Source organism: Glycine soja, chromosome 11, assembly GCF_004193775.1.
Source record: "Glycine soja cultivar W05 chromosome 11, ASM419377v2, whole genome shotgun sequence".
In the NCBI taxonomy this organism is placed as follows: Eukaryota; Viridiplantae; Streptophyta; class Magnoliopsida; order Fabales; family Fabaceae; genus Glycine; species Glycine soja.
In genome coordinates this window covers 4,026,239-4,049,268 of record NC_041012.1, presented here as the reverse complement: position 1 = coordinate 4,049,268, position 23,030 = coordinate 4,026,239, and the positions used below count along the sequence as shown (strand labels likewise).

The window sequence follows — 23,030 nt, the reverse complement described above, 5'->3', positions numbered from 1 at the left end:
TTAGTCTGGATTAATTTGTTGGTCTAGTTATTGTCACTTGTTTTAAAAGATGATATTAATTTAATTTTTATATTTTGTATAAGTTAAGATCATAGAAAGTATTACTTACTTGATTAATTAGTATAAAATTATTTTATTTTAACCATTAGTCTTGAATATATTATTCAGTTTGTCAGAAAAATTCTAAAAAATTTACCGCCACAAAACTTTTGATGATTTTTTTATATACTTCTTTGGTATTTTTTTGTCAGAGGTAATCCAAATTTAAGGAGATATAACTGTTATAAACGGTAACATGTTTTCTGGAGACCATTAGTTAAATTAAAATAATTCTCTATTAATTAATCTAAATGTTCAATAGTACCTTTTAAACAAATGAGAAAATCTAAATCTTCAGATTTAATCTAATGATCTAAAATGAGGGAAAGCCACCATATTTTTTCCTCCATAGAGTCGCTGATAATGTGTTTGTATAATACTAAGAATCAAATTTATTCCTCAAAATAGCAGCAACTGTTTGTTGCTTTTCTCTAATGATGAAAAAACAACTTATTATTTCACACCATAAATCTAGTACAAATACACATAAATCCAAATCCGAGCACTAGTGAAGACTCGTTTTATAATAATATAATAAAACGAGGATATAATGTCTCGTGTCTCTAGTGTATAATAATAAAACTAGGATATAATGTCTCTCGTGTCTCTCGTGTCTCTCGTGTCTCTAGTATGTAATAATAATAAAATAATAAAACTAGGATATAATGATAATTAGCAGCCTCGAGTCTCTCGTGTTTGAAATTTTAAAATTTATGTCTTACCCTAGAAAGCCATTGATTGAAAAATGACGAAAAGGGTGAGAGGACATGCGTGAAAGTGCAGCCAGCTAACCATGTGAATTCTAAAGTAAAGTATCTAATTTAGTGGTACACCCATGAAGCAATAAAAATAACCGTAGGATATATTAATAAAATGTTCAATGGCTGAGATTTAAGAAAGGGGAACTGGATGAGCAGGTTTTATAATACATTTGTTTTTCATTTTTCTGTTAATTTTTTTTCTTCTTTTTCTATTCGACTCCTAACCATCGCCGTTCTTTTGTTGCTAATTCGTACCAGACTCAAATCTGAATTTTCAAATTTTTTTTTTGTCACGTGGGGAAGTAACTTGAGAGGCGACCAGCTAAGCAGTATCAGTTTTGGAGTTTTTAATAATAATGTTGGGGACAATGAGAATGACATAATGTAGTAGTATAAATGCATCTAGCAGCAAGTGTTGAATACGAGTAGCGATGGAGAAGAAGAAGGGTGAGCTAAAGTCAATTTTCCTTCCTTTCCTTTCCACTAGTCACATAATCCCGCTAGTGGACATGGCCAGACTCTTCGCCTTGCACGACGTCGACGTCACCATCATCACCACCGCACATAACGCCACCGTTTTCCAAAAGTCCATCGATTTAGATGCGAGTCGCGGTCGCCCCATCAGAACGCACGTTGTCAACTTCCCCGCCGCACAAGTGGGTCTCCCCGTTGGGATCGAAGCCTTCAACGTCGATACGCCTCGGGAAATGACCCCCAGAATCTACATGGGCCTATCCCTTCTCCAACAAGTCTTCGAAAAACTCTTCCATGACTTGCAACCGGATTTCATCGTCACCGACATGTTCCACCCTTGGAGTGTCGATGCTGCTGCTAAACTCGGCATTCCGAGGATCATGTTCCACGGCGCAAGTTATCTCGCTCGCTCCGCTGCGCACTCCGTTGAACAGTACGCACCCCACTTGGAAGCAAAATTCGACACCGACAAGTTCGTGTTACCTGGGTTACCCGATAACTTGGAGATGACGCGCTTGCAGTTGCCGGATTGGCTTAGGTCTCCGAATCAGTACACTGAACTGATGAGGACGATTAAGCAGTCAGAGAAAAAGAGTTACGGTTCACTTTTTAATAGTTTTTATGACCTCGAGAGTGCTTACTACGAGCATTACAAGAGCATCATGGGAACTAAGAGTTGGGGAATTGGACCGGTTTCGTTGTGGGCGAACCAGGATGCTCAAGATAAAGCTGCACGAGGGTATGCTAAAGAAGAAGAAGAGAAAGAAGGGTGGCTTAAGTGGCTCAACTCCAAAGCAGAGAGCTCTGTTTTGTATGTGAGTTTTGGGAGCATGAACAAGTTCCCTTACTCTCAGCTCGTTGAAATAGCACGTGCGCTTGAAGATTCGGGGCATGATTTTATCTGGGTGGTGAGGAAAAACGATGGGGGTGAAGGAGATAACTTTTTGGAGGAGTTTGAGAAGAGAATGAAGGAAAGTAACAAAGGATATTTAATATGGGGTTGGGCCCCACAGTTGTTGATACTGGAGAATCCTGCGATTGGAGGGTTGGTTACTCACTGTGGTTGGAACACGGTGGTGGAAAGCGTGAACGCGGGGTTGCCGATGGCGACGTGGCCTCTGTTTGCGGAGCATTTTTTCAACGAGAAGCTGGTGGTGGATGTGTTGAAGATTGGGGTGCCGGTGGGGGCGAAAGAGTGGAGGAACTGGAACGAGTTTGGGAGTGAGGTGGTGAAACGGGAGGAGATTGGAAACGCGATTGCTTCGTTGATGAGTGAGGAAGAAGAAGATGGAGGAATGAGGAAGAGAGCCAAGGAGCTAAGCGTTGCGGCGAAGAGTGCTATAAAGGTTGGTGGATCTTCGCACAACAACATGAAGGAATTGATTCGGGAGCTCAAGGAGATCAAGCTTTCCAAGGAGGCTCAAGAGACCGCACCCAATCCTTAAGACTGGTTCTGCTTTTCCATCTTTTGAACAAGAGTAATGTATTTTGGGACACTCTTATTAGTCTTAGCAGTATCAGTATCCCAGGGAAATCCATCATTTTCTTTTTCTTAGTTTCATTGTTTTTGTAACTTCTAGTACTCAGGATGTCCATCATCATTTTCGTGAGTATGTACTACGAATCTACGATCGTGTTGACAACTTAGCGATTTCCTGACAATGCTTTTAATAAAAATTTAGAGTTTTATTGTAACCATTGCCCCAACAAGTCTCGATAGAAAGGAAGATGTTTGATGAATAACAATGTGTTGTCCAACTGAGAAAAAGAAGAAAAAATATAAATATGATACGATTTGTTACTCCATAGGATACGTAATCATTTTTTAATGTCCTGGCTCTTTTAAGACGGAGAGAGTAGAAAGAAACCAAAAACAAAAGCAAATGCATGAGCTGCATCATCGGCGAAGTAAACACGTAAATTTAGTTAATGTCTTTTTAGAAAGAAAAAAAACACATTTAATTTGATTTAAGAGATAAGAGTAATTACTTAGAGATAACCACGCATAGATAGGTAACAGTTAAAATCTAAGAACAAAAAAATGGGAAAAAAAATAAATAAGAAAAGTGATGATGATGATGAAGCATAATAAAAAAGGGAGGTGCATAAGTAATAAAAAAATTAATATCGAAGACTCCGGTCAATTAACTAAAATATTCAGTAAAAAATACACCCTATAAATGAATCAGAAGAAGAAGCATATAATTTAAATAGAAGTGTTCAGTAAAAAAAAAAAAAAATAGAACACGGGAGAAGAAGAAGAAACAACATTTAAGAAAGCAAAAAAAAATATTAGGAACTAACCTCAAAATTTGAAACGGTTTTTATGTGCAGAGAAGGGAAGTCAGGAAGTGCATTTCTAATGGTTACGACAACCTGTTTAGAATCTTGATACCACAAAAAGTAGAGGAGAGTTAAAAACATTTCTTTCAACAGTAGGCCCGAGATTAAAGACAAATCATAACAATGCATTTCTTTCGTGCTTGCATTATTATTAGGTAATAGGCATTTTTCCAACAATGAGGATTAAAAATTAAAGATATCTAACCTCAAAGTGATAACAGAAGTTTCAGAGTTAACAATGAGGTTAACAATAATACAAAAAAAAAAAAAGTGACAAGTATAATAAAAACAAACCAAAAGGATGATCATTATAATTGACTAAAAAAAAAATAAAGGATGATGTAAAACGAAAAATCAATAATTAAGATATTTTTTACAAAGGTTCAAAAATAAGAATGTTCAATATAATAAAAACAAACTACAGGAATAGTCATTGTAATTTACTCTATCATTTAAAGTCTATTATTATGTTTTAAAAACTATTTCCAAAACAAATGTTTTTTTTAAGGAAAAACAAATGTTTTAAAAACCAAAATATAGTAAAAACCTACCGCATTCAGCCAAAAAAAAAGAGTGAAAACTCACAAGGAATCCACTCAAATTCATCAAAGAAAGACATCGAACAACCTTTTTTTTTTAGTTTTTGAAAAATACTATAAACAGGATTTTTAAAATGGAAATCAAAGGAACGTTTGAACTTTGAAATGCTATTTTAATTTGCGTTTCGAAACTTGTCCTAAACATTCTTTTGAGAACGGAAGGAGTTTTGATTTGAGACAACCAAATGATTGTTTCCAACAACACCTCACCGTCCAAACTTGGGTTTGTGGCCATTCGTTCAGCACTCTTAAAACTTCGGAGGCAGTTCGGATACGCAGAAATGGGAAGCAAAATATCTTTTATTCAATTCTTAAAAAATGAACTGCCGTAGTAGTTAAATTTAGCATCAATCAATAAATCAAAAATTATTTTACAATGTCTCCTCACGAACTTAATAGATGGATAATGATGATGACACATATGTCTGAAAGGCCAAGTCATTTCCCCAGAAATGGGCAGAATTCCATTTCCTTTTAGGATCCATATCACATTCAGATATCAACACGTAAATTTACATCATACATAAGCCAACTCTACCTCTCCACTACACCGTGAATAACGTAATGGGAAAAAAGTGAAAAACTAACATACAAGCATATAACGAGTGCAACTAAGTCATCCTTACACCTTAATGGATAAGAAATTTTGTGAATATTGCTTGGGGGAGGAATCAAGCAGCTTTCACAGCATATGCCACTGAAGCAAATTGTCAGAAGAAAAACCTTCATCATCACCTAGGTAGCAAAATTTTCAGTGATAATTTATGCTGCCATGGGACATGGATAAAGGTGTTAAATGACAAATCAATTGGCTACTAGGTCTAGGTTTGATCTCCATAATAGAAACAGCAAATTCCAGGGAAGGAGTCATAATATCATATAATCCATCACAGTAAATTTATCATTCATATAGAAATGTACCAGCGAACATCAGGCATAGCAAGTGTTGCCAACAAGTATTATTGGTGGACTTTCACATTGTTATATATTAACACGTTATCCAGACCTGAGAGTAAGCAGAAATTGTTAAAACCATGGAGTCTGCATATTATGGCAGCCAACAATCACATAACAGTTTTAACACAGAACAAGAAATAACTGACAACAACTAACATACTATAACAGTTCCTAAAGTGAGCAGATATAACACTAGACAAGAGGTGGATATTGCTTTGACTGCTGTCGGACTCTTCTCTTGTACTCAGCTGCATCCTGTAGAAAGAATTATTATTATATAAGGACACACCTTTGGTAATGCAAAACTAAAATCTGAAACCCCAAGATGGCACCCGCATGGGACAGGGCTAAGAGGAGCCTCCCCATTCTCCATCCCTCTTCTTGGGGTAATTTTGACTCCCATCCTTGTTTGAGTATCCCCATGAGTTCCCAACATTGTAAAGTAATAATATAATAAAATTCAAAAAATAAAAAGTGAAGGTAGCCAACAAATTTAAGTTTCTTTTAATAAACAGTGAAAAGTGTAGGATTTTTAGGTTAGCTACCTGGATGAATAGATGATAACCCTCCGTCTGGGCAGGGTCAGCAGGATTTGGTTGATCAAGCAGGTCTTGGATGCCCACAAGAATTTGCTTCACTGTTATAGCTGGTCTCCACCCCTAAATGTAAAATAATGATTCTATAAATACATCCTCTTGGAAGCATGTAAAATCACATTACTAGTTTCAAGAAGTCTTGCGATTATCAAAAGAATATACTTACACTATCTTCATTAAGTATAGACAAGCAAACAGTTCCAGATGGATACACATTAGGGTGAAAGAAACCTTGAGGGAATTTGCACTTGGGAGGCTTGCTAGGGTAATCTTCACTGAAGTGCATTGTCAGTGGGAAATATCCACCCTCCCAATCAGTCTGCAACAATTGACATGCAGAATAATTACCATGAAGTAAATAACAGTGTCCACTGTTGAACAATTTGCTCATTCATTTGCAAATCTAATACAAGGCATTGAGTCAGAGAACATGACTCACTGAAATAAGCTCATATTAATAAAATATTTGAGTAATTTCTATGACCTTAATTATGCTAAATGCAAAAGGTTAATAATAAGTCAATAATAAGCACTTAGATGGCATTGGTTTTCCTTCCTTTCCCCCATGTTTCCTGGGTGTATGGTTCTCATCCCAACCAGAAAAATTAATTTTAAATATCGTTGACTGTAAAAAAACTAACATACCCCGGTGTCAAAAGGCTCCTTACTGTGCTAAGGTATAGGGAGGGTAATTATACACAGCCTTACTATCACACAAGCAAAGAGGTTGACTTTTGGATTCGAACCCATGTCCAACTAGTCACCAAGGAGCAACTTTGCCATTGCGTCAGGGAACAACTTTACTGTTTTGTGTATTGAACTAACCCTTTGAATTTCAAGGTTATGTGATGCATGATGCACTAGCATAAAATTTGAAGTTTTAATAAAAGTTATTACATTACTTAATTCTATACTTTCAGCCATAGAGATTCTTTAGTAATAATCGCATTTTCTGCAGTAGTTGTAATTGGGTTTGATTTTGTTAGTTAGGTGTTGATGGGTTTTATAAGTCCAAGCTTCCCTTGTGGATTTAATCATGATGAAGAGGAAATAAGTCACAGGAAATCTATTTAAACTTCTATAATGCTTTATTCTAGGATACGATAAATTTACAAATGGTTGTTTATCTCTTTATGATTAAGCAAACATTAAGGCAGAGATAGCAGATGGTGAAGGGGGTGGAAGGGGTTGTGGCAACAGAATAGACTAAAGGAAAAGGCACAGCACTAATGGGAGTGGCACTATCACACTGCAATTCTTGATATTCCAGGAACAATGAACTGATCCGCTATGGTGGCCCATGTAGAGGCCTCTCCGCTGTTATAGCAGCACTATGGGGCACTATTTAAATCCCTGGAGTCATATTGGAAGTAAGGGATTTTGGTGTGGTTCTGTCAAGGTTCTTAATTTCTTATCATGTACCTTCAAAGTTATATATAAGGCTTATGCCGGAAACATCACACACCTAGAAGAGTTTCAAACAACTTTACCATCCTCAAACTATGTGACCACAAATTTACAATTCTGCTGTGTCATACCATCGCTAATTCCACTAACAGTGATAATAAGAAGCATCTGCCATCACATGTAAGGCTCTAAAGCACACAAAACTCCTAGAGGGCAAACATCCAATACTAGCATGTTAACCAAATGGATTCGGTATTTACACCCGGAATCATTGGTTATAGATATAAATTCATGAATGGTAATGATCAATCCCTCTAGTTTACTTCCAATCCTTGTAATCCTCCCCAACCCCAACTCCAACCCCCAATCACCAAATAGAAAATCAATGATACAGAGATATTTAAGCATTGAAGATGGAAGCGAGTGGAGAAAGAAAAGAGATATGAAGAGAAGAGAACGCACCCCGGTCTTGCCAGGAATAGTGCAATGCCAGACCATCAAATTTACGGTGCCATCAGGTAGAGTCTCGGGCTTGGCAACGAAACCCTAAAAAAATTGAGAGCAACAAGCATTGATTGTAACGAAAGGGGGAAATGAAATTGATGAAATAAAAGCAGAGAAAAAAGAGAAGGAAGTAGTGATACGAACGTGTGGATGGTTTTTGCGCCATGACTTTCGTTCCTCAGCAAGGCGTCCACGAGCGATACCAGACATATTTCTCTCGATTGATTCTCCTCAGCTCCTAAGATTTGAACAAGAAGAAGCAGAGAAGAGAGAAAATGATGAATTGGCTCGTTTTTCTCGCTTTGTTTGTTGTTCAATCGGATAATATAAAAACTTGACTTACCTCTCTCTCTCAACTAACTTTGCTTTCGCACCGCCAACCAACGCTCCTGATTTGATTTTGATTTTATCTCAAAATGAAAAAACCACGGATTCATTTGTCTCCTCTCTCTCGCGTGAGAATCACGCAACCCTGCCCCACACGCCATCACGTGACCATTGTTAGGAATTTTCTCTTTTTCTCTTTATGGTTGGAGACTACAGTTCTAGTAGTATTTTATTTGTTTTATTAGAGTAGAAAATAATAAAAAATGAGCCTATTTTTTTATTGTTTAATAAGAAAATAAAAGCATACAATGTTGCTGTCTATTTTTGTTTTATTTAAATTCAAATAAAAAAGTAAAATAGAAAATAGCATTATCAATTTCTTTTTTTTTTTAACAGAATAGATACTTACATTGTTAAATTTCATGACAAGAAAAAATTATCTAATCAATCAAACATGATTTTGTCTACATAATTTTTTTTTAAAAAAAATATTATCAACCGTGAAGAAATCAATCTCTCTGGCAGTATCCTCTAGTCTAAGACCCAAGAGTTTTTGCTCAACTCTCAACTTGGAGTGGGCAAGCCTCCATTTTGCAAACCACAACCCAACCCAGCTAGGCCACATAATTGTTCCATCACCTTGAGTCCTTGATGCCCCCACTTGGATTTCTTTCTCACTATACATGGATTACATTATAGTCTCTCTCTCTCTCTCTTTTTAATAAAGACTATAATATTGTCAACTTGTCCTATTGAGATTGAGATTTTTTTTTTTCATTTACACCAAAGTGTGTTTAGTGTTGTGAAAATAAAGAGGGAGAGGAAGGAAATGGGTCAGAGTGATTTATTTGATAGCCTAAAAATATAAAGAAATTAAAAAAAAAAAAAAACACCAACCACATGCTATCTCACTAAATCCAATTCTCTTTCAGCATATTGTTCGTTAAAAAAAAATCGATTCTAGCATCTTTTCCCTCAATAAACGAAGAGATCTTGATGGAATTGTCACATGAAAATATAATTTTGCAACCCAAAAAAATCCATGCTAAAATGCATAGAAATTGGTGGCACCCACATGCCATAATCGATTATGTGCACTCAATTTTGCTACATTATTGTCGATTTTGTTATAATATTTAAAATAGTAATATTAATAATAAAAAATACTAATACTAATAAATAAATAAAAATATAATTTATTTAATATTAATTTATCTTCTTCTCTCTTTTTTAACTTATCAAACATCTTTTATTCAAATAGGTCCACGTTATTTCACTATATTTTCCTATAACTAAACAACTTGTATTTTCACCCTATTTCTCTTTTTATATTTTTTTCTCTTATTCATTTATACTCCCTTTCCTTTCTTAGCACCAAACAAGATGATAAATAAATTTTCCATGTGCACTACTTTGATCAAAAAGCTTGAGATATAATAATATAAGAAGATAAAAAAGTTTAACACAATTGATAAATAGTCAAATTTTTTAAGCATATTGCTAAAAACTCAATTTTTGACCATGTGAATGAAAAAAACTGTCGAGAAATGTAAAATTTACTTTAATAATCTTTACATTTGACAAAAAAAATTTATCGATAAATATAAATTATTAATAATAATTAGTTTTTTATTAGCAAAACAAATTAAACTTGTGATTTTTTTTCTTCCTTCTCCTTTTACTGTCCAATCAACTTTATAACTCTCATCTAAAAAAGAAATAGTTTTTGACTATGAATTAAGAAATATGCTCCGCAAACAAAATAATAATGTAAGACATAACAATCCATTGTTAGATTGCATTTAATATTTTTATTATTCTATAATATTTGCTACAATATAATACACATTAGTATATTGTATGAGAATTCACAAAAATAAAAAAGTATATTAATATGATGATATAATGCTATATTTATTAATATTAAGATACCACATTTACTTTTGCTTTAACGTAATTAACTTTAAGGCAGACAAATTTCTATTTGCTTTAATATTTTCGTGGTCAGTGTTCAATGCTGCTTTTTCTCCGGCTTCCGACAAGTCAATAGCTTTTCATTTTTCTTGATCATGGCTAGTTTTACCTATTTTTATTTTTTTGTCCAAGCTCTTATTTTTTTTCAAGGACTCAAGAAGGTCCTAGTCAATTAACTTAAAATTGTTGCACAAAACTACAAATTGGACCAAGGGAATGTGAGGCCTTGATTTCCCCAAGGCCCAACGCTCGATCATTTTTCTTATTGAACCGCATTGTTTTCAACGTTTAGAGACAACGCACACCCCTCTTTCGTGGCTCGGAATATTTGGCCAACACAAATAAAGCACAACATATAACTAATATACTTATTTTTGGTGCACTAAACCAAATTATTTCTTCTCTACTTAATTTACTTAATTGTAACCATAAATTATGGTTTATAGAAAAATTATTAAGTGATTCTAAATCATCAAAATCCTGATCTCCGAGATCATCATAGTTCTTATTACTATATACATGATACATAATCAAGAGTTATTAATGCTTTCTCGTAAATTTGTAAAATTTAAATGTGTTTTATAAACATTAAATGATATTATGAGCAGGTGATGAGAACCTAATTGTCTCTCATGTATAATTGTCTCTTAATTTTGAATCCAGGATTCACAAATATCAAAATAGAATTTAAATTAGTTTATCTCTTACATTATTTAGTTTTAATATTCACTTTAAAATTTATTAAATTTTATTGAGGTCATTCAATAAATATTTACTTTTATTATATGAAATGAATAATTTTACACTTTTTTTTTATAAATACAGTAATAAAACTTAGATATTGAATTTCCACTAGTGCAATTACGAACTCCCTAAGCATCATACACATGCATTCATTCGTTCGTAAGATTATTTATTATCTTTAAGTGCACAATTCTGTAACAAACTCTAACAAATTAGCTTAAGCTTATAGAGTAGTAGTAGAATGACCTTTGTTTATATATATTATTTTGGTCAAATTATTAATTAATAAAAATTCTTCAATATATCCTTCTCACGTTGAAGATAGGACATTTTAAACAGAAAATTTACTAACATCCTGTAGACTCCTTTTTCTTATACCATCCTATAGACTCTTATACAACTTTAAAACTTAGATTTTAGCCAAACTCAACTTAAAAAGTACCCTATTATCCCTAATATGTACATCCTTTAAGTATAAATTTGCTCTTTTAAAGAAAGTTGTATCTCGAAAATTAGTCTTCTCTCATTATTGATTTTCTTTTTTTAACTTTTACATTTAATCTTGTACGATCAGCAACTTAAGGAATAGTCATAACAAGCGAGAAGTACACGTTTTTCTTTTCTTTTCTTCGGATTCTCACTTTCATAAATTTATGTTATCAGCTGCCAGGCTGGAAAATCTGCTTCCCCAATCTAAATTTACTTTTTACTTTGAAGTCGCTGCATGTATAACCAAGTACAAAAAACGAAATCACAAGTATTTGAAGGAGAGGAAACGTTGTAGCAGGTACTTAGTCCCCTTCATTGGTAGCTACTTGTTTAATAAGTTGCCAATATTCTAAAGGGGGTTACTTAGAAACCAAAGGTTAAATGAAGAAGGAAAAGCGACCTCCGGTTTGCAATTAGATATTGGGTCACTACACCTTCTCTCTTATCTTAAGTCCAACCACCCCTGCACTGCTCTTCCCCTCTTCATCCTTATTTGGTTCAGCACAAAACCATCCTTCATAAATTAAACAATACATATATTAGGAATTAATTAATGCAAAAATACCAATCACATGCACAAAGATGAATATAAGCAAAACCTATTTCAAAACAACTAAAACAACTACTACTACTCGCTCTCATTAACATTGTTTTCAATTGTAGAACCTGAAAGGAAGGATATGGTCATTGTAAGGTCACTCTCAATATTATTTTCCCTTCCCATTGCTTACACTCTCTCTTCTTGTAATTTAAATCAAACCTTCCACCCCAATTCTCCCTCAGAGCTCAGAATCTTCAGCTCTACTTCTTCTTCCAGAAAACAAAGAGATATTCATTCAAAAATCACCTATCTCATCCCTCTCTTGACCCCTCCAACATGAAGAACACTAACAGCAACACAAAACTAATCCTTCTCCACCCATATATCCAGAAACAAGGAAGCTCAAACCGCTTATGGCTTCTAGCCTTCATATCCTTCTTCACCTTAGTTTTCCTTGCCACACTCATTTACACAAGAGACACAACCTCATCTACCACTACCACTACCTCTTCCACCCCTTTATCTAGTTTCACCAACACCCTTTTATCATCCACTGTAATAAACACCCTCCTCCACTATGCCTCAAAATCCAACGACACCTTTCACATGCCCCACTCAGACCTCAAAACCATCTCCGACATGCTCCGAAAGTGTCCCTCGCCATGCAACTTCCTCGTCTTCGGCCTCACCCACGAGACCCTCCTTTGGAAAGCCCTCAACCACAACGGAAGAACCGTCTTCATCGACGAAAACCGGTACTACGCCGCGTATTTCGAAGAAAAACACCCCGAAATCGATGCTTACGACGTGGCATACACGACTAAAAGGAGTGAGTTGAAGGAGCTGATAGCTTCGGCGAAAGAACAAGTAGGAAATGAATGCAGGCCAGTGCAGAATCTTCTGTTTTCTGAGTGCAAGTTGGGTCTCAATGACCTTCCGAACCATGTTTATGAAGTGGATTGGGATGTGATATTGGTGGATGGACCGAGGGGGGATTGGCCGGACGCTCCCGGAAGAATGTCGCCGATCTTCACCGCCGGCGTTCTTGCCCGGAGCAAAAAGGGTGGGAACCCGAAGACGCATGTGTTTGTGCATGACTTCTCGGGGAAAGTGGAGAAGGTTTCTGGGAATGAGTTTCTGTGCAAGGAAAATTTGGTGGAGGCTACTCATAGTTTGGGACACTATGTGCTGGAAAAAATGGACGAGAGTAGCGTTCAGTATTGTAAGAATCACTCATCAGGATTCGCTTCTTCTTCGTCTTAGTTGGTGTCTTTAATGTTGCTCTCTATATATATCGACCATCTGGGTATTTATATAGTTGCACTGTTTACTTCTGGAGCTTGTAAAAGATAATTCTTTCTTTCTTTCTTCTTTTTCTCGTTTTTCGTTTTCTGGCACTGAAGATTGTAATTTCTTCAAGAAGGTCATGCTTTCAAATTTCATTTAGGATGTTTATTATAATGTACATTTAAGGTGGATAAATGTAGTAGACTATGGGAATAAGAAATTGGAGTTGGTTGAATTGTGAAGTATATAGCCACATAGGCCTATCAGTGCCACGAATTAAGTTGATACTTTGCTATTGACGAATACTGAATAATATACATCAGATTAAAGATTTGGACTAGACACGCATAAACCAATTGCACCACTTGATTGACGAATTTTGGTGATTAAACTGTAAATGCTGGTCTAGAAGAAAACGGATTCGAATTGCCCCATTGATATTTCTAACACAAACTAACATTTAATGATTAAAAAAAAAAAAACAGCTATAACTCGGGTCCTCAAAGTTGTCCCTCTGAGATGGCTGTTGTGACTATTATTGCAAGTCTTTGCCATTAAGATAATAGTATTGGTTCTTTCCTTAATTTAACTTTCATCAACGTTTGAACATTATCCCACCCTTCTTTAATTTGGAGAAGTACTTGCTTGCTCCAGGCCAAAAGATTGGAGTGGAAGCTACTGCCGGGTCCTCAATTTCTTAGATCTCTCTTACTATGCAGATGGATGCATGCGGTGAAACTTTTGGTTAACTATATTATTTTTAATACATCTTTTATTATTAGTTCAAATAAGAAGTAAAACTTGCATTATTTTGTGAGTAGAAAATAAAATTAATTTATAATAGAAAATGGGTTTAAAAAATATGTTAAAGGTGTTACTACCATTTCTCCGCTACTAATTATTAGTCATTTTGGAGAAATCCATGGAATATGAATAATTTTCATGAATATAAGGATGTAGGAATCAGTGCTTTAGCATTATATCAATCTCACCGGAAGAATTTGAAGGTAAAAAATAAGGATTCATTTTGGATAATGTGACTTATGATCCGTTCAGGACAAATTCCAATTATTTGACTCCTTTGTGTATATTTTTCTCTGTACCCTGCCCTCTAATACAAAAATTATGCTTCAATGAAAAATTAACAGATAAGAAAGAAAATATTGCTTTCAACACTACATCATTCATCTGTTGGAAAGATAAAAAAGAGGTTAGAAAACAAGGACAAGTGATTTCCATTTCCATCCGTCATATTTGGGTAAATGAAACAGTCATTCTGAAAAACGACAATTGATGGTAATGATTTATTAATATCAATGGGCCTCACATTGCTGTTTGCTACTTTGTTGTTGTTTTTCGGTTACTTATTTTCATAATTTCTTTGGATCAAAACCAATCCAGTGGACCTCACGCTGATTATGGCACATTTTACGTCAATACATCATCATGATTCTCATAAGAAGTGTATAGTATCTATGGATTATTCTCGGTAACGTTAATCTGTTGCTTAACATGCTTGTTGACATTGATTAGTGATTAATTATGGTTTTTGACGGAGAACCTGATATTTTTCCTTCAAAAAAAATAAAAAAATAATCTTGTTAGTATTTTTTAAGAAGGTATTTGATAAAAGTTTAAGTTAAAATGATGAAACTTTATAAGCTTACCGATGGAATTAAAAGTGCCTTATAAGATTGACTAATAAACTAGCTCAATAATATAAAATGAGAAAAAGATATATTTACTTGAGGTAAAAAGGATTTTCAAATAAATTAGTGAGAATAAAAATAAAAAAAATTAACTTATAAGTTCATTTTACTTTTTATAGACTATAATTTATTTTACATATTTTTTTTTTCTTTCTATTGACCTTATGAGTCTATTAGCTCATATAAAGAGAAGTAAAGAGCCTAAGAATAAAGTCTATAATAAGAACAAATCAAGCTTAAATTTTAAATATTTTATGCAATCAAATTCTCAAATCTATTCAAGTAAAGCCTTATTACTCTTATTAGTCTAACCTATTTCCATCCCAATCTATCATATGACCAGAATTTAAGCCTAACAATGTTTTTGACTTGGACTGCGAGAAAGTATGGAAAGAAAAGACCAAAAAGAATTGAGGAGGCCACATGCATGTAAATGGTAAGACGAAATGCATGAATGAGCAAAGAAGGCTTGAAGCTATACGCACCACAAATTAAAGCTAACGTTAAGGCAGAGGCAAAGGAAAGCAAAGCAAATTAACAAATTAACGAATGAGGTAGGATCCTTCAGTGTTAGAACTTATCAACTGATTCAATTCCACACCTCACGAACCCCTCTCTCATCAAGTGTACTAAATTTCTAGCCAACCTTTATCCTAGAAGCCGAACGGTCCAAACAAAATTGCATTAAAAACCCTCTTTATCGTTCTTTCCCTCTCCTTCACCTATCGCACACACCTCACCTTCATTCACTCACTATAATTTGCCGTCCCAACTACTCTCTCCTTTAGTCAACTATCTTTAACACGACATGTCCGTCCTCTTCTTTGACTCCGTTTCTTTCATTGAAACTCCCCATTAATGCTGAGAGAGATTTTGAGCATCCAAGATAAGCACCACATGTAAAGCAATCAAATAGAAAAGCAAAAAATAAACAAATAATCAAAAAGGAACAAAGCCCCACTTCCTTCCTTTTTCTTTTTCTTTTTCTTTTTCTTTAGAATTGAATTAAATTAAATCCGCTACCAAATTCGCCTTGTTCACCTTTTTTTAAAAAGAAAAGAATCGAAAATTCTAGTCGTGATGGATTCAGATTCAGTGTCGGTCCAAGTCTTTGAAGAGAAAAAAAGATAAAGGAATCCAATATTGTATAGAACATATCTGAACCTGGAACACCCCATCAATTAATCTCCTTCGAGATAAAACTCTGCGCGAGTAAAAATTTCAATTGTACAAGCCATGAATGACATGATCAAAATATACTACTTTGTGATGGGAAACGATGATTAATTTAGTTAAGAGGATTCTAGGATGAGATTAGTAGCTTCTGCCGCAGAGAGAGTGTGATTGTGCTCTCCTTCATAGGTAACTACCAACATAGATGGATCATCAAGGGCCCTCTCTACATGCTTGCGCGCTGGACACCCTCTAACACTGCTACACTTGTAATAACCTCTGCAATTAATTATTCAAAAAAACTCAATTCAGTGATTCACTACCACTACAACTCACTTAAGCCATTCAGAATTAACTCCACAACATCACATAAATAAAAACTCAAGGTAGAGGACAGAAAGAAAAAAACCATCTCAGGATCTTTCTAAATTTAGACCATACGGAAAAGAAAAAAAGGAAACAAATTAGGGGGATTCAATTTAGTAAAACAAAATTAATTACGGGTCCATTTTGAAATTTGAAATTGAAGGGTCAACGAGCAAGCCAACATATTCAAAGATAAAATCATAAAATTATTAGGTACCTAAGTCGTGTATAATTCAAATCAGAACACGATGTGAAGGTGCTTATGATATAATTATAATAATGTTAAGCTATGTACCTTGGATGAGGGGATCCTTTAATGGGTTTCTGTCCGTATTTCCTCCAAGAGTAATCATCGGGTGGAATATCAGCCATCTTCAAGCTTATAGCTGGTACCCTCACCACCCTCTTCTGCCTCATTTTTCTGCTGCAACATACCAATCCAAAACAGAATACATCAGAACCATACATCACAAATATATATAAGAAAAAGAGATTCACACACACATATATACCTCTTCTTTGAACAATGGCATCGGCTAGAGGAACTGCCACACTTGGCAGAGCCCAAGTTCTCAGAACTACACTTCCTCTTCAACGAAGAGGACGAAAGTGGAGGCTTTCCCCCGGAGGATACCTGAGAGAGATTCGTGATCTGAAAAGCCGTGGACGGCGACGACGAGCACGGTTGTTTAGTGTCGGTGTCGCCGGCGGTGAGGGAGGAGACGAACGAGTTTGAATAGGAGAAATTAATGGTCTTGGAAGAGTCCTTTCTCTCAATTTTGGGGACCAAGGAGTGGTCAGTGACAACAGCGTGAGTGTGAAGGGTGGGTGGCGGGATCTGCTGCACCGGCGTAGCACGGTAGACTCTGGGTTCCGCAGGTGGAGGAGGGGGAGCAACAGGGGCTCTTCTGAAACGCGCGTGACCGGTTCTGCTGCTGCCCAGAAGCGAAATGACCTTCTTGAACTTAGAGACGGCCACGTCAGCGACAGCTCTGTAGTCGGTGTCGATGTTTGCCATGGAAGACTTTGAGTTTGAGGTTGAATTAGATGTTGTCTGGAATTGTTGTTGGGTCTGCGACAGCAACTTGATGAGTTTCTCGACGCTCTCTAGCCCCGACGCAGCTTCACGAACGGCATTCTCTTGGGCGAAATTGTGGTTTCGATATCCCATCATGAGGTCGACGGCCATACTTGCATCAAAGACAAAGAAAGGGAATGGGAAGAAGAGGAGGAGGAGTGGTCAAATGATGCCAAATAAAAAGAAAAGAAGACGATAGTGTAGTGGTCCACTAGGTGACTACACTGTCACGCTGGTCAGGTCCCTGTTACCGTCAAAGTGGGGAGATATTGACTTTTTCTGAGTCGTGGGTCCCCATGGTCTCAGCCACGTTGGTCAAAGCCATTGTCTTGGCCGTTTGATTAATTCAATTTCTGTGAAAAAAGTTTGTGGATCCGTTGCTTGCCAGCTTATGATCCAGTTGACTTGGATTGACACCTCCTTACTCTTGATTCTTAATTTTTTTTTTTTTTGTCGTCTGTTTTTTCTCTTAAATATATTTTTTCCCCTCATTTTGTCCCCCTGTGCTTTCTCGCCACCTCTCATTCCTCAATCTTCTACATTTTTTATTCCATTTATTCTTAATGTCTTTTTCTTCAAGCGTTGCCATTATTATAATTACAATAATACCATAAAAAGATTTCATAATAAACTTAAAGAATATTAATTACTTCAGGTAGTAAATTAAGTAGTAGTTTGTTAAATGTCCACGTGTATTTTTTTCTTCTTATTTTTTATTCCTTAGTTAGAGTTTTTGACTTTTTAATGAGATCTATTAATTATTCTTATAAGTTTTAATCTTTTGAGAACGTTTTAAAACTATACTTCAATTCAGAACACAGATATACTTAAATTTTTTGTTTTTTTTAAATGTTTTATATGAGAAACTATTAGACATATGTTTGTGGTGACAATGAGTGGAGAAAAAAAAAATCAATTTTGATTCCCTAACAAAGACAAAGTCAATCTTTATTGTTGTAAAAAAAATACATATTTTACATCATTTTTGTTATCCATCATGATTTTAAAAGATATCAAAACATATTTTTTTATAGTTTCTAATCATCATGTATTTTGACCAATCTCTATAGAATGTATAGTTAAATTTTCAATTCACAAAAAAAAAATAGTATTATGTGAAAATTAATAAGAATCATCATTTACACTATGTAATAATTTTTTATGTTAGAAGAAAATCAAATCTAAAATTTTTCTACAAGTTCAACGTGAGTTACTAATTAAGATTTTATTTAAGGTGACTGTGAGTTATTAATTTTTAGTTTTAAAAATAAAACCTGTTTGAAAAAATTGAGGTTGAAATGAATTTTAACCCATTTTTTGAAAACCAAAATAAGAGGTTTCTCGTACAATGTTTTTAAGTTTTTCTTTTCTTTTCTCTACCCTCTTTCATCGAAGAAAGAATCCTATCAGCCATTATTCCTGACAACTTCATTTCCATGGCCGCCCACTCCGCAATCGCTGTCGACCACCCCACCACCACAATAGCCACCCCTATTACTGTCGCCAGCCACCCCATCACTGCCGCTAGCCTCTCCACCACTGCCAATTAGAAACATAAACTAGTTTTAATTTTAAGAAATTTTAAAACTTGAAATTAAAAATCATCCCAAACAGGACGTAAGTTACATCCATTTGTTTATATAGGTGATACTTTAAAGATACTACTATTTAGTAAGAAATAAAAATAAATTTATATTAAAATATTAACAATATACTTTATCATTTTCTTGATGTATTTCTAACATAAATTTTAATAAAAATCGTTTAACATTAATTGTGCAATCAACGTACTGAGAACCTGTTAGCAAACACCTAAATTTAATAATTCTGTAGATATACATCACTGAACAGTACGTGTTACGTTAATATCATTTATTATTACTTGTATAAATCAATGATCTCAGAAGTACTATTATGATTGAACTTTAACTTAAAATATACTTGGACCCTTATATTTTGAGAAAGATAGGAAAAGAAGATAAAAATACTTTGAAGTTAATAGATGGGAACTTTCAATATATTTGATCTGTTAACAAGTTTTGGTTAACACATATTTTATCCATTATTTTACCCCTATCTATTATTGTAATCATAATATCATATACTCTTTCAGGAATTTCTAATGGTAGAAACCAGAGAGATTTTTTTTATTTTTTGTTGAATATAAATTTTTGGTTGAATAATGGTACGTGCTTTGTAGTGACAGTTTATCTACGGCTACAGCATGCTGTGACCCACTATATCTCTATCCGTGATTCGAAATAAATAAATAAACAACAGAAATAGAAAGGAAGAGGTGATTTCAAAATTTGCAAGATCGTGGAAAAACACCACATGTGCCTATGGTGAAAAAAGACTAGTCTGCCAAGGTCAACAGACCAAAAACTTGGCATTTTCCTCACTGGCGAAAGGAATATGACATTCACGTGGCATTTTTTTATCTACATTATTTTTATTTAAATAATCAAATTAAGACATATTTGTTAATATATATTTTTAAGAAACACGTATTGACATAAGAATTATCTTTTTATATAATTCAAATAATAAATTTTTTTATTCAATATTTTTTTACTATTTTAATTTATTTATCTTCTATTAGACAAGTTTTATTTTTTTTTAATTTTATTTCTTATCTATTTTCTTACCTTTTCTCATTTATTCATTTTTGCTTCCTCTATTTTTGTTTGGCAGGAAAACAAGATTGAAAAGAGAAAAAAGATATGGAGACAAATCTCTCAAAAACTCCCAGTCCACCCCAAATTGGGTAGAAAAAAGAAGAAGCAATCGCTTATCTTTCTACACAAATTACAAATTAAAGGAAAATTAATGGACATGTTAATATTTCTAGCATTTAATACTTAAATAATAAAATGATGAATAAAATTCTATTCATAAGCATAAAAAAGTATACTATTTTTGGTTTAAAAAAATAATATTATGAGTATGTTTCGTAATATATTTTAATTAGTTTCTAGTTTTTTTATTAATTGAAATTTTTATTTGATTTTTTGATAGGTAATTTTTTTAATAACTTTTCAATAGTTTATAATGTTTCTTGAAACCTTAATTGAAGTAACGATTGTTAAAATAGCATCTTTTAAGTTCTAATTTTTTACATTTTTTTACTTTTATTTTTGATATATTTATTTATTTTCCTATTATCTTTTTAAAATAAATCACAATATTATTTTTTATTATTTTATACTTTTTAATTATTTAAATAAAAAAATTTACCAAATATTTTTATTTTAATAAATTAATTTTTCAACTTTTAGCTACTAATTAATTTTTCAGCTTTTATCCAGTTTACTAGTTAATTTCAACATACATAACCTATTTACTTTCATTTTTTTCTATCAAACATCTTTAAAAAAATTGTCAAACGAATGATTAAAGAATCTTAAATTATGTATAATCATGTAGCGGGTTTCTTGCCGTCGTGTTCAAGTCAGACAAGCTTTTTTTTTATTATTTTAAAAATCAAATTTGAGGAATTGGCAAGACTTCAACTACAAGGGTTTGTTAGCCAAAAAAGCCATTTGGAGATGCCTGCAGCTGTGATGGCCTGATGAATTTGACCAATCTGTATAATTGTATAATAAAAGCAGTGAGCCCAATAATTAACCATTAACTACTTGGTTTAGTTGTAGATTAAAATGCAATGTGTGAACATACAATAATAAAATTAAATTTTAACTGTGTCAATTGATAGATAAAATGGACCACATCAGAAACCATTTGATCCTTTCTTTCAAGGAAAAAAATTTGTTAGCGGAATAGTTGCACCACATCAGATACTTTTTAGTCTTGAACATAGATTATGAGCTTATCTGTTTTTTTTTTAATAAATCAAAAGTATTTGTAACTAAAATGTGTTTCAAAATATTAATTACAATTATTATGTAAATTTAACAAACTAAAACAAACTATTCTTAGTAGTTTTTAAGAAATTAAAAATAACAGCTTCAAAGCAATCTAAAACAAAATTATTTCCTAAATCAATTTTTAAATAGACATTTTCAAGTAAACGTTTTATCCTGAAACATGATAAATAGTTAGTACTTAGTAGTATATATAAACTAAACAATTTTATTAGTGGAATAATCACTTTGCCGTTGGACGATTAATTAGATGCCCACAAATTGTATAAAGGAGTTCAACAAAAATAATAATTGAAATTGCTGCTAACACCTTAAAAAAAAACATTGCTGCTACATGACCATAGATTTAGACCACCGTGGCTCCGTTCAACCTTGCAAATTTGAGTATAATAAACTATAAAACTAATGTGATATATAAATACACATTTAATGAGGATGCAAACGTTGAATGGCTGCATGCACGGACAATACTCAATGCTATCGTTGGCTTCACGTAGTGAGTATCACTGACTCACTTTTATTTGAAAAGAGAAACTCAGGAAAGTGATAACAATAATTAATAACTACGAAGAATTATTAAATTGCACGTAAAATTTTGGATTCAAGGTGGCAAGATGCACGAGGCACGTATCCTCTCTATTTTGTAATATGGACAACTAGCGGAGGCCCATTTTGGGACCACGGTCCGTCACTAAACTAACCCAACAAACAAAAAACCCAATAGTCTGGAGGAAACTGCTATTCTTACTATCATTTTTGTTATTCTCACTGCCCATGTAGGTGAATTTTTCTTATTTTAAAAATTACCCTTTCCCCAGAAAGACAATTCCATTGGACAAATATACAATGGAATCCTGTTTATGTTTCATATATTTGGGGTGAAAAAAATACAACTGAAATATGATTTAGGGTTTACTTTTATAATAAATTGAGTTTCCATTTCATAAGTTTGGGATGAAAAAGTTATACAAGATAGAATTGTGTTTTCATTGCATATATTATTTAATTGGTTTCTTTCTGTCAATTTCCTGAATTGTTACAATTGACTCTCAGTCCAAATGATCAAATTAGACCAGTTTAGTGTAACCTAAAAAAAAGGGTTCGGTAGTCTATTTGTGTATGGACCTGTGTGCGTGTTTTGGTTGGGTCCAACCGTCCAAAAACATGGATTCAATTAGCCTACATTCATGTTTATCTGGGCGTTCTATATCACATGGAAAAATTGTTCTAAGAATTTGAATCATGCACTCCTTTATTTATATCCTACAATCTCTCGTTACATTTCGGAATATTTAGAATATAAATTTATATATTATTTTGAAATAAATTTCTGAAATATAGTGTGAGGTACTGAATTTAATAACGGGAGTGTAGGAAACAGATGCCTTATTCTAAGGACCACTTTGATCCCTTTGTTTTGTTTTTTTTTCAAAAGACCATTTTGTTTGATTTTCCCATAAAAAAACTAAGGATGTGAATATCAAATTAAAATTGAAGAAAAAAAGTAGAAAGAAGAAAAACAAAAACAAAAAATTATTTTTTAAAGTAATTCTTCCTCTCCTCTATTTTTTTTCTATTTTATTTTCAATTCAATTAAAAAAAAATTATCCATTTTTTCCTGATTCAAAGACACCACAATTAAAGAACATACTATGGCATAAATCAGGTCTTTGGTAGCCGTAATACATGCATTAATAGTGGAATGTAGCAATCAAACG

The 23,030-nt window shown here is 33.7% G+C and overlaps 4 protein-coding genes across 6 annotated transcripts; 2 read left to right on the top strand and 2 right to left on the bottom strand.

The window, feature by feature from the left end:
* The first annotated feature begins 1,105 nt into the window (after positions 1–1,105).
* Positions 1,106–3,029, top strand: LOC114375822 (soyasapogenol B glucuronide galactosyltransferase). The gene has a single exon (XM_028333685.1). It carries the CDS (start codon positions 1,292–1,294, stop codon positions 2,777–2,779), a length of 1,488 nt encoding a protein of 495 aa, XP_028189486.1. The 5' UTR covers positions 1,106–1,291; the 3' UTR covers positions 2,780–3,029.
* Positions 3,030–5,146: 2,117 nt separating this feature from the next.
* Positions 5,147–8,192, bottom strand: LOC114376926 (SUMO-conjugating enzyme SCE1-like). Of its 2 annotated transcripts, none has more exons than XM_028335261.1 (6): positions 7,885–8,063; positions 7,699–7,782; positions 5,996–6,148; positions 5,779–5,892; positions 5,394–5,488; positions 5,147–5,282 (listed from the first exon to the last, which is right to left on the bottom strand). In XM_028335261.1, the coding sequence occupies exons 1-5, from the start codon at positions 7,948–7,950 to the stop codon at positions 5,426–5,428; spliced, it is 480 nt and encodes a 159-aa protein (XP_028191062.1). In that variant the 5' UTR covers positions 7,951–8,063; the 3' UTR covers positions 5,147–5,282; positions 5,394–5,425. The 2 variants fall into 2 exon arrangements, with proteins under 2 accessions (XP_028191062.1, XP_028191061.1); XM_028335260.1 differs by adding an exon at positions 8,084–8,192 and having other exon boundaries at positions 5,150–5,488; positions 7,885–7,978.
* A 3,737-nt stretch (positions 8,193–11,929) lies between these two features.
* Positions 11,930–13,387, top strand: LOC114377653 (protein IRREGULAR XYLEM 15-like). Its single transcript, XM_028336271.1, has one exon. The coding sequence runs from the start codon at positions 12,152–12,154 to the stop codon at positions 13,076–13,078; it is 927 nt and encodes a 308-aa protein (XP_028192072.1). The 5' UTR covers positions 11,930–12,151; the 3' UTR covers positions 13,079–13,387.
* A 2,552-nt stretch (positions 13,388–15,939) lies between these two features.
* LOC114373795 (probable WRKY transcription factor 15) lies at positions 15,940–17,615 on the bottom strand. Of its 2 annotated transcripts, none has more exons than XM_028331338.1 (3): positions 16,863–17,615; positions 16,646–16,774; positions 15,940–16,263 (listed from the first exon to the last, which is right to left on the bottom strand). In XM_028331338.1, the coding sequence occupies exons 1-3, from the start codon at positions 17,537–17,539 to the stop codon at positions 16,104–16,106; spliced, it is 966 nt and encodes a 321-aa protein (XP_028187139.1). In that variant the 5' UTR covers positions 17,540–17,615; the 3' UTR covers positions 15,940–16,103. The 2 variants fall into 2 exon arrangements, with proteins under 2 accessions (XP_028187139.1, XP_028187140.1); XM_028331339.1 differs by having other exon boundaries at positions 16,646–16,771.
* Between the last annotated feature and the right edge of the window lie 5,415 nt (positions 17,616–23,030).